The sequence below is a fragment of the Corvus kubaryi genome, unplaced genomic scaffold (assembly GCF_017639235.1).
Source record: "Corvus kubaryi isolate FWS band 111438036 unplaced genomic scaffold, C.kubaryi_AGA036_p1.0 37385, whole genome shotgun sequence".
Lineage (NCBI taxonomy): Eukaryota > Metazoa > Chordata > Aves > Passeriformes > Corvidae > Corvus > Corvus kubaryi.
In genome coordinates this window covers 4,858,827-4,870,310 of record NW_024581127.1, presented here as the reverse complement: position 1 = coordinate 4,870,310, position 11,484 = coordinate 4,858,827, and the positions used below count along the sequence as shown (strand labels likewise).

Genomic DNA, 11,484 nt, shown 5'->3' with positions numbered 1-11,484 from the left:
TAAGACACCTTTGGTAGTCCTGTAAGAATAAACTCAAAGTGAATTCAGGGATGGGGGATCCTGCCCACGAGTTTCAGCTGCAGTGTAATGCTTTAGTTACTTACATACCCAGTTAAGATTGAGTAGGTAGTAATTAACTCATGCTCTATTTATATGCAGGGCAAACTGCCCCTTGGTTTTCATGCCTGCTATCCTCAGGAATAGGATTTGCAGCATAGATGAAGTTATCTCAGTAAACAATACTTCAGTAAATAAATGTAGTAGGTGCCTTGTTTTTAATATTGAAAAGCTCTGTGTGATAGGTAAAAAAGACTTCTTGAACACAAGGGCAGTTAAAAGCTATGAATTTTTTTTGCAAAGTTGGCTTTTCATTCAGAGATAATTTTTCTTTATTACAGAGTAGAAGTCATATTTGTACTGAATACAATTTGCTTAAGACCACAAAGCTGATCATTCCATGCAAAACCAGTTTGCAGTCTATGAAGTGTTCTGGCATTCATAAGCTTATGCTGCTTTATATCTTCTGACCTTCAACAGGGTTTTCTGGAAGAGGCTTAAGGAACTGAATATAATGGTTTGAAATCAGTTTTATCTCGCTGTGATTACATCAACACAGATAGTCAATATGTCCATGTTTATAAACGAACACATGTCCATTGCTTAACCTTGATGTTCTTGCTATCTTTGTGGCATATGGCATTAAGAGATGTATTTTAGGATAACCATATGTTTGGATTATGCAAAACAACAACAACTAGTAAAACAGAAATGTTCCACTTAATGCTGTAACAGCCTAAGTTAGTTCTGAAGAACTGCAGGAAAGAGAAACCTCTACCAGGTCTATGTGTCTACTTAATGCAACAAATCCTCTGCAACCTAAATGGTCTTGCAAAAATAATATAGTAATAAATATTGACTTCCAGGGAAAACACAGTTGAGCAATGTCAGCTGGCATGGCATCAGGAGCCCATGGTTTGTGAATGAGAATTGAATTTAGAACACAAAGTACAAGACGCAGCTTACATGACAATACTTTTCCTATCCTTACTTTTGGTAGGCTAATCTCCTTTCCTACTCAAAAATCAACATATATTCATTCCGTCTTCAGCAAATTCCCACAAAGCCAAGGGGCTTGTTCGCTTCTGCAGCTACCTCACAGAGTAAGGATACTCCTGCTGCCTTCTTCTGCTTAAAGGGTTCTGCCTTTTAAACAAACCCCAAAGTTTGTATGCTTGCTTTAACATCGACGACACTGTTGATGCTGGATAGAAGTTGAAAGCTGATGCCGTGTTGTGCTGGTTTGTTGTTTTTCTCCAAGTAGCTGTTTTCAAAGTATTAAAAGCATATGAGAAGGTAAAGCTTGTACATAGAGGTAGTACTTGCATCACACTAAATAATACGGTAGAACAAGACAGGCAGGCTTTTGGATGCAGAACTCTTCTAGAGGTCTAGCACTAAAGAAGATTTCTAAGGTAATACAAACTGCAAGCAATTATTCAATAATTTAATTGTTTGCTTATCAGGCCATCTCTGAAGAAAAAATCCAGGCTACCACTGGAGCAGAGGTGACCCAGGGATTTTTTAACATCATCAGAAAGGAGAGGGGTGAAGGGACAGACAAAGAGGCTTCAGTGTTTTTGGAACGTGCAGCATGACCAGTGGGGAGATGGAGATTATAATGACCTATGAAATCAGTTTCTCTGTTAAATCCTTAGTTTTACATAACCACTGGGATTATAAATTTTATAGGTTGTCTTCGGATAAACATTTTGTAGGTTTATCTTGAGGATCCGTTAAGTCTGATATATTACAGCAGGAATAACAGCTTTATGAAGTGTGTTTCCGCAAGTTGTTTAATTTATTGATTGCACACAGTCACTCCACTGAGTGCTGCCTGTTTATGTTCACCTACATAGATATGGCAAAATCATCTGGTGCGAAGGACAGGGGTTATTCCAGTCCAGGAAAGGAAAACGTAGAATCCAAAAATGCTCTGACTTAAAATACGTCCACCTTCATTTGGACTCGTACACCTCCAGACCAGCAGTGCAGGGGAATCAGATGATCCGCGGCAGAGTAGCACACAGGGAAGTCCACAGAAAGAGAGCCCCTCGCCAGGAGGGCCCCGCGGCTCGCAGCGGCGCTTCTCCAGTCGCGGGTGCCCAGCGCCCCGCGGCCCCGAGCCCGCGCAGCAGCGCCTGCCGCCGACCCCAGGCCGACCTGTGGTGGGATCTAGTGCCAAGGCACGGAGTAATGGGACAAACTGAAAGGGGAGAGATTTGGGTTAGATACCAGGAAGAAATTCTTTACTGTGAGGCTGGTGAGGCACTGAAGAGGCTGCCCAGCGAGGTTTCCGGATGCCCTATCCCTGGCAGTGATCAAAGCCAGGTTGGAATGGGGTCTGAGCAGCCTGGTCTGGTGGGAGGTGCCCCTGCGTCTGGCGGGGGTGTTGGATCTAGATGATCTTCAAGGTCCCTGCCCACTCCTTAACATTCTATGGTTCTGTCATTCCATGACCCTCCCGCCGGGGCACACCAGGCGTGAGGGGAGCCCGGAGGAACGCGCAGTGCAACTCTAAAAACCTTCACACACAGAAGCCGGCCGGGGTCAACCCCTTCCCGCCCCCGCGGCTGGCGGTGACGGACATCGCGCCGCTCCCTCCCCGGCCGCAGGGCGAGCAGGGCGAGCAGGGCACGGCCGGCGCAGCCGGAGCCTCCCTGGCGGCCGGCAAGGGCGGCGCGGGCACGTGACCTCCTCCGGCCCGCCCGCCCCGCGCACGCGCGGCCGCTCAACGGGCGGGCGCGGGCACGTGACAGGGGAGCGCGCGGGGCGGGGCCGTCCCGGCGGCGGCGCAGAGGGGAGGGGGGAGGAGGCGGATCCATCATGGCGTCGATGCAGGTGAGGCGTCTGCGGCGGAGTCCTCGCGGCAGCGCTGGGGCCGGGCGGCGGCAGGGGGAGCCGGGAGGAGCCGTTCCGCCGGGCGCGTGCGTGTGTGCACGTGCGCGCGGCGCGTGCCGTGCGGTGCGGTGCGAAGAGCGGCGCAGAGGGAGGAACCGCCCGGGCAGAGGTTGAGGGCGTCGAGCTCCGGGTAGCGGGGCCGGGGAGGGCAGGTGGCGGCAGGGAAGGGCTGATCCGGCGCCGCGATGGAGGTGAGACCCGCAGGGGTGTGAGAGGCGAGGCCGGGACTCTGACGGCGGCGGGCGGGGCGGGTGCGGGGGGAGGCACCGGGCCCGGGGCGCGGGGAAGAGGCGCCTCAGGGAGGCGTCTGGCAGCGATGCCGCTGCTCCCTGGGCAGGCGAGGGAAGGGCGAAGAGATCCCTGCCCCCCCGGGACTTGAGGGGGCCGCAGGGAATGTGTGGCACACCGTGCGGGGTGAGCGATCAGGGAGACCCTCCCGGTGGCATCGTGGGGACCGTGACCAGCAGCTCCGAGTTTCTGGGGTTACGGTTCTGTAATTCCCCCGCACGGGGGGCTGGGGCAGGCTGCGTGTTGCCCGTGGGGTTCTCTTTCTCTCCGTAAAATGAGGCTGCGGTGTGGTATCAGCCCTGTGGACAGGTAACGTCTGGCTTTCTGGGCCGGATGGGGTTGCTGTGGGTACAGTAGCGCGGAACATCATGCTGCCTGACAGGTATTTCCAGCTGAATTATTCATTCATACCGACTCCGAAGCGGTTCTTAAATAGGGGCTGCAGAAATTGCTCTGGTAGAATGGATCACTTTCACTGTGTGCTGCTGAGTGGGTGGTGCTTTATTATGACTGGGGCAGGAGAAAAGATCTCTAGCTTTTGTGGCAGTGGCCCCTGTCTTTTCTTATTTAACCAGCAAGTTCTCCGCTTTTCCTTGGATATTTGTAGTTTTCCACTTTGTTTTTATATTAGGATCATCTAGATCTCCTCTCTTCTCTCATTTTGGTCCAGTATAGCTTACGTTTTTTGTCACTACTAGTAGAACAGCACAGAAAGAGTGTACAAAATGAATGAAATTTGTCTAATTGCCCTAATAACCCGGATTTAGTATAGCCAAAAAGAGTTAAAATGTCAAAGCATTGAACTTTATGGGATAAAAATTATTCTCCTGAAGTTTAGAAGTATACCCCCCCACCCATGGTATGTCTTTCAGAGTTACTGGAATGAAACGAGATCAAGAAGTTGAACATACTGTACAGAATGTTCTTCTTTAGCAGTATCTTAGGCAGGTAGTCTGATCTGCCTTGGTTTTATTCGCTCTATCTGGCAGATGTGGTTTTTCAGTGCTTTTCTTCTAATGTGCAGACTTCTACAAGCTCAACTGCAAAATAGAGGCCATAATTTATTAAGAAGTATCTTTCATAAAACTGTGTGAAAAGCAGGGAAATGACAGCTGTGAACCGGGAAGGAGGCAATCTGTAAAGGGACTTGGTAAAGCTGTGCTGTGTTGCTCTCTCTGGCCTAGTAAATGACCTTCTACAGCATGCCTCACCCTAATTCCTGTTGCTCCCTCTGTAAAGGGGAAAAAATGGTTACATATTAAGTGAGGTTGTTAAGGATACATGAATGACAAATGTTGCCTAAATGTGAGATGTGTGGAGGGTAGTACTCACTTCCTGAAATTACAGCCATGGTAACTCTAATGGTGTAATTGCTTTCATTTTAGAAACACCAGCTGTAAGATGATGCTTTTTGTTTTCTTCCATGATGTTCTGTTGTCTTTTGATAAGAGATTCAAGGACATTTATGAAGGTTTTTTTGTCTATATGTTCCTAATTGCAAAATGCTCTAATTACTCTTTTCTATGTTTAGTAAACTACTAATTTAATAATGTAGTTTAGCATATTGGAAAGGAGTTGTAAACAGGAAGCTTAAATGAAAATGTAGTAAGTGAACAGTAAAATTAAGTTCATCATAGACATGCTCCCAGATGAGCAAGATTTCAAGGCTCTGAATTCTTCTATCAATTAACATTTATGTGTTCAGTGTGAAAAAAAGTTTTACAAAGGAAACTGGTATATATAATTTTAAGTGGTTTTTTTGGTTCAGAATGATTTAATTTATTATAATTAGTGCTATCTTCTAGTATCTAAGTTGCCTGACACAAAAAAGAGATGTCCTTTTTCTGATTAAGTTTAGTGTTTTTAAATACCCAGTGTTTACCTGAAATGTTTATGCAACTCATTGTCATTTCTGACTATACCAGTGGTCTGACACTCTACTATTATGACAATATTATTTATATTATTGATAAAAAAGATACATTGGTGCACAAAGTAAGTTCTAGTTACTTCTTGAACTGCTGTAATTTTATACAACAGTATATGATGCCCTAGGTTAATTACTTTTTATTTTTACAGGTCTACTGAAAAGTCTCTGATTAAGTTATGAGAGTTCTCTGATTAACCTGTTCTTAGTCAGTCTACTGTGGAAGTTTAGGAACGTGTAGCAAATTGCCTCTTTTTGCTAATGGCTCTGAGCATTGACCTGAGTAGTTACTGCAGTTGAGTGGATGCACAGTAACTTGTAAAACTTGTGACTTTGAGTCTTCGTGTATATCGTTAAACTTACTGTGATTTTTGTATGTGTGGAGAGTCTTTAATGGTAGTTTTCTGTAACCCTCTTTTTCTACAATGATAGAAGCCAGTGTTGATGTGATCTTGTGTTTTGTTTTTTAACAACAATGTTGTTACTAATTTGCCACTGCTGGACTGGTTTAAACCCAGTTTGCATAACTTTAGGCAAATAATATTTTTTTTAAAAAAAAGCTAACAGACCCCCAGACAAGCCTTTAAAGAAAGAGCACTTATTTTCAAGAATTTTCCCAGAAAAAGCCCAAGCTTGTGCAACTTTCTCCTGGAAAAATAACACAGAAATATTCTGAAAAGGTGTAAGTAATGTCAAACAAGGGAGTAGAATGGATTTGCTCTAGAAAATTTTGATATAGCATCTTTAGTAATCTGAAGCTTTTAAAGGCAAATGCTAAAGAAACAGTAAACAGTTGTTCTCAGAACAGGTGGAAACACAGGACTTACATTATGAATAGAAGAGCAGGTAGAAAATAGAGCCAAGGAAGTTCAGTTGAAAATATACAGAAAATATGTCATTGCTGTTCAAAGTGTTAAATAATTAAAGCTTTTCCCTCAATGTGCAGATATGAACTATTTGCATCATAAACTTGAAAGATTGACTTTATTGATAATATTGACATCTTAATTACTATGATTTACCTTTCACCTCCTTTTAGTTTTAATGTCAGGTTGCTACAAACTCTGGATTTATTTGTGAGATTGTGAAAACATTTAGAGAAATGGTTTTAGGTTTTTTTGTCATCAGGCTAACTTCTCACATATTCTGTGAAGTTGGGCACATAAGACTTGTACGTGTAGGTATTTAAATCTGACTGAATGCAGAGCTAATGTAATTAATGACAAACAACTTTAGTAAAGAGTGTAGAATGTTAGCTTTCACTGTGCTTCTGTGTTACCCATTGAAACCTGCTGTGGTGGGCCACCATCAAATTACATGCACACACCAACATAAAGTGCTACTTGAAAAATCTTGTTCCATCAATAGGATTTTTTTTTTCAAAATGTGTATCTAAGCAGCTGTTTAATAAAATAACTGTGTGAGATGACAATGCAGAATTCATGTCCAGTTTGAGATCCCAAGGAAACTTGTATCACAGTATGCAAGCTAGTAGCAATAAGAAAACTTCCCACAAGTTTCACCCCAGTATTTTCAGCCAGTGCGGTAGGGGATGAAGAAAATATTTACAGGCTGCTGAAATCTCCAGAAAAAATACATGCGCTCTTGGTTACACTTCCTTTTATTCTTTACCTGTGCTTCTAGTGTTAGTGAAAGTTCTGTTTGCAGCTGTTCTCAGAACAATTACTCATTGCTCAATCTTTGCTCAGTACTGGCAGTGTTTTTATTTAATGATTTGGCAATAAGTTTTTCTTATTTAAAAGCTTTGCCCAGGAAAAAGTATTAAACTATTTTTATTGTGCATTCCAAAAAAAGCCAAAACTCCAACCTTAAGTGAGGAAAGCTTTCAATCAATTGGAACTTGGATGGTAATGCACATTGGTTCTGTAGTGTTAAATGTCACAGTACGGGATGTTATTTGTGTTGTTTCAAAGAGGAAAAAAAAGAAAATGAGTGGGTACTGTAGCCATATAACCAATTCTGGGATATAAACATAATGAAATTATTGGTAGTTAATAACAACATGAAGTATTTAGTAGTTCCATTGGTGAAATACTATTGAAGATGAAAATTTTAATAATTATTTAAACTGAGAAATGCAAGTACCATAATTGAAACCAGGATGAGTAGAGAGTAAAAATCGTTTCTTCTGTCCGCTAAGAGATTGTTAGTCCCTTACTTAACCATTGGTAATCAGTCTGTACTGATGTTTGCTATATTAGCTTTGGCATATAGCCATGCTACAGTAAAATAAGATAAATACAAAATTTTTAGTAATTTTATCAAGATGAGTTAATTTAATCTTGGGAGTTTTTAAATAAAGTTTTTACTTGAATATCAACTGAAGTTTAAAATTTATAGTCTTTATTCAGTAAAGATAAATAAAATAGTAGTTATTGCTTTAGGCCCTAAGGAGTCTCATTTGCTTGTTTGTGTATCTGCCTGTGTAAATAAAATTTTGGGAAATACTTGGCTGTGCAGCAGCTGCAGAATTTTATAGCTAGGATGGAAGAATTCACTTCTGAGAAAGAAAGCAGCAGTAGAAAAGCTTATTGAAACCAGTGTCCCTGAGCATTATCAGCAGCTTGTCCTTACAAACAGACCAACTATGCAGCTTAAATGTAAAAAACTATGGACGCTTTCAACCTGTCACATTGAACATTGGTATCTCACCAATATGTGTATGATTTCAATCAGGAAAATAAAATAGGCAGGTATTTGTTGTAAAGAAGAGTTATTCTAGTTCATTGCCCTTATTTTTTGCTCAGTTTTATAGTATCTTGTGTTTAGGCCTAGCTATTCAAGTTCTGAGAGGAGAAAAATAGAACACAATGCATTTGTAAGAGCCAGGGAATGTTGTCTTGTTAAGCTGCTCCCTTGGAAGGCTCTCTGAGTTTGTAATTAATAAGCTAAAGCAGCTTAGCTCAAACAATGTGTGAAACTCGGTGATCAGGTACTTTCTTTAATTGTTTGCTCCAATTCTACTGAGCTAAGACTTTTAGACTAAAGGATCCTCACTATGTATTATACAGGTGTAGGCCACACTGGCGGCTGCACCCAGAGGTTGAGATTAAATTATCCCTATTAATGTGAAAGAGAGAAGGCACTATTCCCATTGAACTTACACGTAGTTATGGCTGTGTGCAACAAATATAAATGCCTTCAGATCATTAGATCATGTCTCTCACACAGCCTTGGTTTACAGCTGAGAGATGAGCTTTCAAGCAGATTACAGGCTAAAATTTCCACTAGGGCAGAGGGGAAGAGGATGACGAAGGTCTTTTGCTCAGTACTTGGAGCCAAAAATTTTGTGCATCTTGCATGGCTTTGAAGTAGTGAAAGACTGTGACAGGACTGTCAGCTGGATGTATAGTTTGTCTTTTGAAGGGAGGAAGAGATGGTATTATCTGTTTGCTGGAGCCTATTACTACTTCATTTATTAAAAGCAAATGAAAATAAGTCAGTTAAATGTTTTAAATAAAAAGAGCCAGTAAGCAACCTTTTGTGATTGATGAAGGTCAGGTAACATGTCTTCTGCCTGCTTTTGATAGTAGAGGGCTTTCAAAAGGTATTCTGGAATCTGTTCGAGCCTTTGCAGTTGTTTGGGGTTTTTTTTAGTTTGCTTTGTTCAAAAATGTATTCTGGAATCTGTGCAAGCCTTTGCAGTTTGGTTTTTTTTTTTTTGTTTGCTTGTTTTTCCTCAGGTGACCTCAATTACTGCCATGTAAAATAGATATCAATCAGGGATGGCAGGGAAAGAAGGGAGGGAACAGGGAACCTTATAATTTGCCTTCCTAAGAACAATATTAATGTATTAGTAAAGAAAGGATAGAAGTTAGTGGTGGTAAGTCAGGAATTGTGAGACACCTCATTTTTGCTAATTAATGATCTCATTGAGGATGCTAGCTATTCATCCTTTCATACACAGTACTAGAAAATAATTGTTTCTCCTTGGATGATTACAAATGGAAAGCTGTTTGTCATCTTTTTTAATTCAGCTTAATTAAAAATACGGCTTAATCAGCCTCAAGAAGAAAATCTGTATATATGTCAATAAATTGTGATAATAGTTTACTAGAGCATAGCAAATACTGTCCCTGAAAGCCTGCTGGAATAAAATGCTTCACAGAATTTGATGCTGCTTGTTCACGCTGATGTATTTATTTCTTCTTCACTAGGAACTGATGGCCCGTAATAAGAAACCTAAATCCATTCAGTTTCCTTGCCCCTTCTTAAGTTAGAAACTCTCCCCTTTTCATATTTAGGAATATGGATTGGATGAGTATTTAAATCTTGTTACTGTTTGCTACTTCAAACATTTTACCTTCTTTCTCTCCACAACGCTTTTTGTCAGAATACAACACTTTATCTTGGTTACCAACCTTTGGAATGTTTTTATAAGGATGAGAAATTCCTGGTAAACATATGGTTGCCCTCATTGTGCCAGCCTTCACTATTGTCTTAAATTAATTTCTTTAACTGATGCGGTTCAAGTAGTGCCAGACTCTTTTCCTTAAAAGATAAAATTATCTGTGGTTGACTTTTATTACTGTGTGAGGCTTGTGCTGGGCGTAGGTACGTTTCAAGACTCCATTTACAAAGCAGATGACTCACTGTCAGTTTCATCTTATTCTGTATTAGTGGATTCCACTTAATTTGCTTTCAAATGACAGGTTCATTGTAAAAAATTTGATTATCTGGCAAAAAGCTTTTCAGACTGTGAAGTACAGAATGTTTCCTTTGTGTGTGTATAGTTATTGTGATTTATCTTTAATTATACTGTAGTTATGATTTCAGGTTGATCTTGTCTCTTAGTGAGTTTAAGTCAAGCATATTATTTCCTTTTAAAGAGGACTGTTGCTTTGATCTTTCAGTCAAATATTTTAGAATATCTTGGAGTATATGAAGATAATATTCTGTTATCAAACTGAGAAATCAACAATCCTTCCTCCCGCCACCCTCAATCCATAACTGGATTTCTGAAAATTTTAAATGCTCTGAATAACAAAAAATGAGTGGTGGAAACTTATTTTAAGTAGCTCAATAAAAGATTCATGCACTGCCATTTGGTTCCTTTAAAACGAGAGAAGTGTGCTAAATGCCTGACATTCAGATCTTGAAGTCTGGATTGGTCTGAGGAAATAACATTAGAACTGGGTCGCCAGATGTTAACATGTTTTATTAGAAATGAGGAGGAGACTAATCTGCTTCTGCATTCTCAGAATAGATTGAAAACATGCTATTCAGCCAAAAATAGATAAAACTGAAAAACAATTCTTTGAGCTAAAATCCCAGTATTACTTTTTAATGGACAGAGGATTTTGTGGAGCTGTTTTGTTATGCGTCTTGCTGAAGCTTTAATTGACCACATCCAGACAATTATCTATCTTTCCTCCTCTGGGCCTTGATTAAAGCTTACTAGAAGAACTTTGAGAGGAAAAATTCATGCAGGATTGTGATAATCAAGTATCTGGGTTGTGTGTTTGAGAGTCTGGAGCAAATTATTTCACCTGAATTATGGGATATAATCTTCAGGGACTTCCTTGAATGACCTGGTTGACTGGGATATAAAGGGGTTTTTATTTGTAGGAACTGTCATTCTCTAGATTTCTAAAGTAGAGAGATGGAGTGTAGCGGGTTATTTTTTCTTAAATGTCACCATTGTTAATCTTGATGTTGTTTCTCTTCTGTTTGAGAGCTTTTTGATATTTTCAGTTAGGTTTCTAATTAGAGAGTAATGTGCAGTGAGTTCCAGGAATACTTAAACTGCTTAAAATATGTTGGGTGGGGTTTTTTTTCTGTAGAGTAGTTTAGTTTGAAAAGCATAACTATCTATCCAGTGTTTAGAACTTCATATTCTGTATTTGAGGCACTTTTCAGTAAGAAACCTGTGAATGGAAGAAACCGAAATACTGAAAACAGAGTTGTTAGTGGTCTTATGCTCTCAGGCTAGTAGCTTGTACTAGCAGTCAAGCAACAGCTTTGCTTATGAATCAACATGGTGGTGTTATACAACACTGTCATTACAGCCTGTTATCAGCTCCTGTTCTGGGACAAGATTGCTATTTGTCTCTGTACAGTGACTGTCTCCTGCATGTAGAAACTTCTCCAAAACAGAAAGGATGTTTTTTGTGAAACGTTTTATAACTTGAATGGGGGAGGAGGTGGCAGGCTGTGGTTCATAAGCAAAATGTAAATTCTTTGCCAGGACTTTATCGTATTACTGGCAGTGTTTTGGTGTTTTTGGATGTAGAAGAGAGTTTTGGTAGTTATGGAAGAAATGTTAGTTCTCCTTAGGGTGCAGCAGCTTT

At 40.7% G+C, this 11,484-nt stretch overlaps 1 protein-coding gene across 3 annotated transcripts in view; it reads left to right on the top strand.

Annotated features, from left to right (window-relative positions):
- The first annotated feature begins 2,840 nt into the window (after positions 1-2,840).
- UBE2W (ubiquitin conjugating enzyme E2 W) overlaps positions 2,841-11,484 on the top strand; it is a 36,864-nt gene continuing 28,220 nt past the window's right edge. Inside the window, exon 1 of one of the 3 annotated variants that reach the window (XM_042036513.1) lies at positions 2,841-2,898. In XM_042036513.1, coding sequence (XP_041892447.1) covers positions 2,884-2,898 — 15 coding nt within the window. In that variant the 5' untranslated portion in view covers positions 2,841-2,883. Of the gene's footprint in view, positions 2,899-3,053; positions 3,150-3,336; positions 3,373-11,484 lie in introns of those variants that run through there. The other 2 variants (XM_042036514.1, XM_042036512.1) reach the window with 2 other exon arrangements.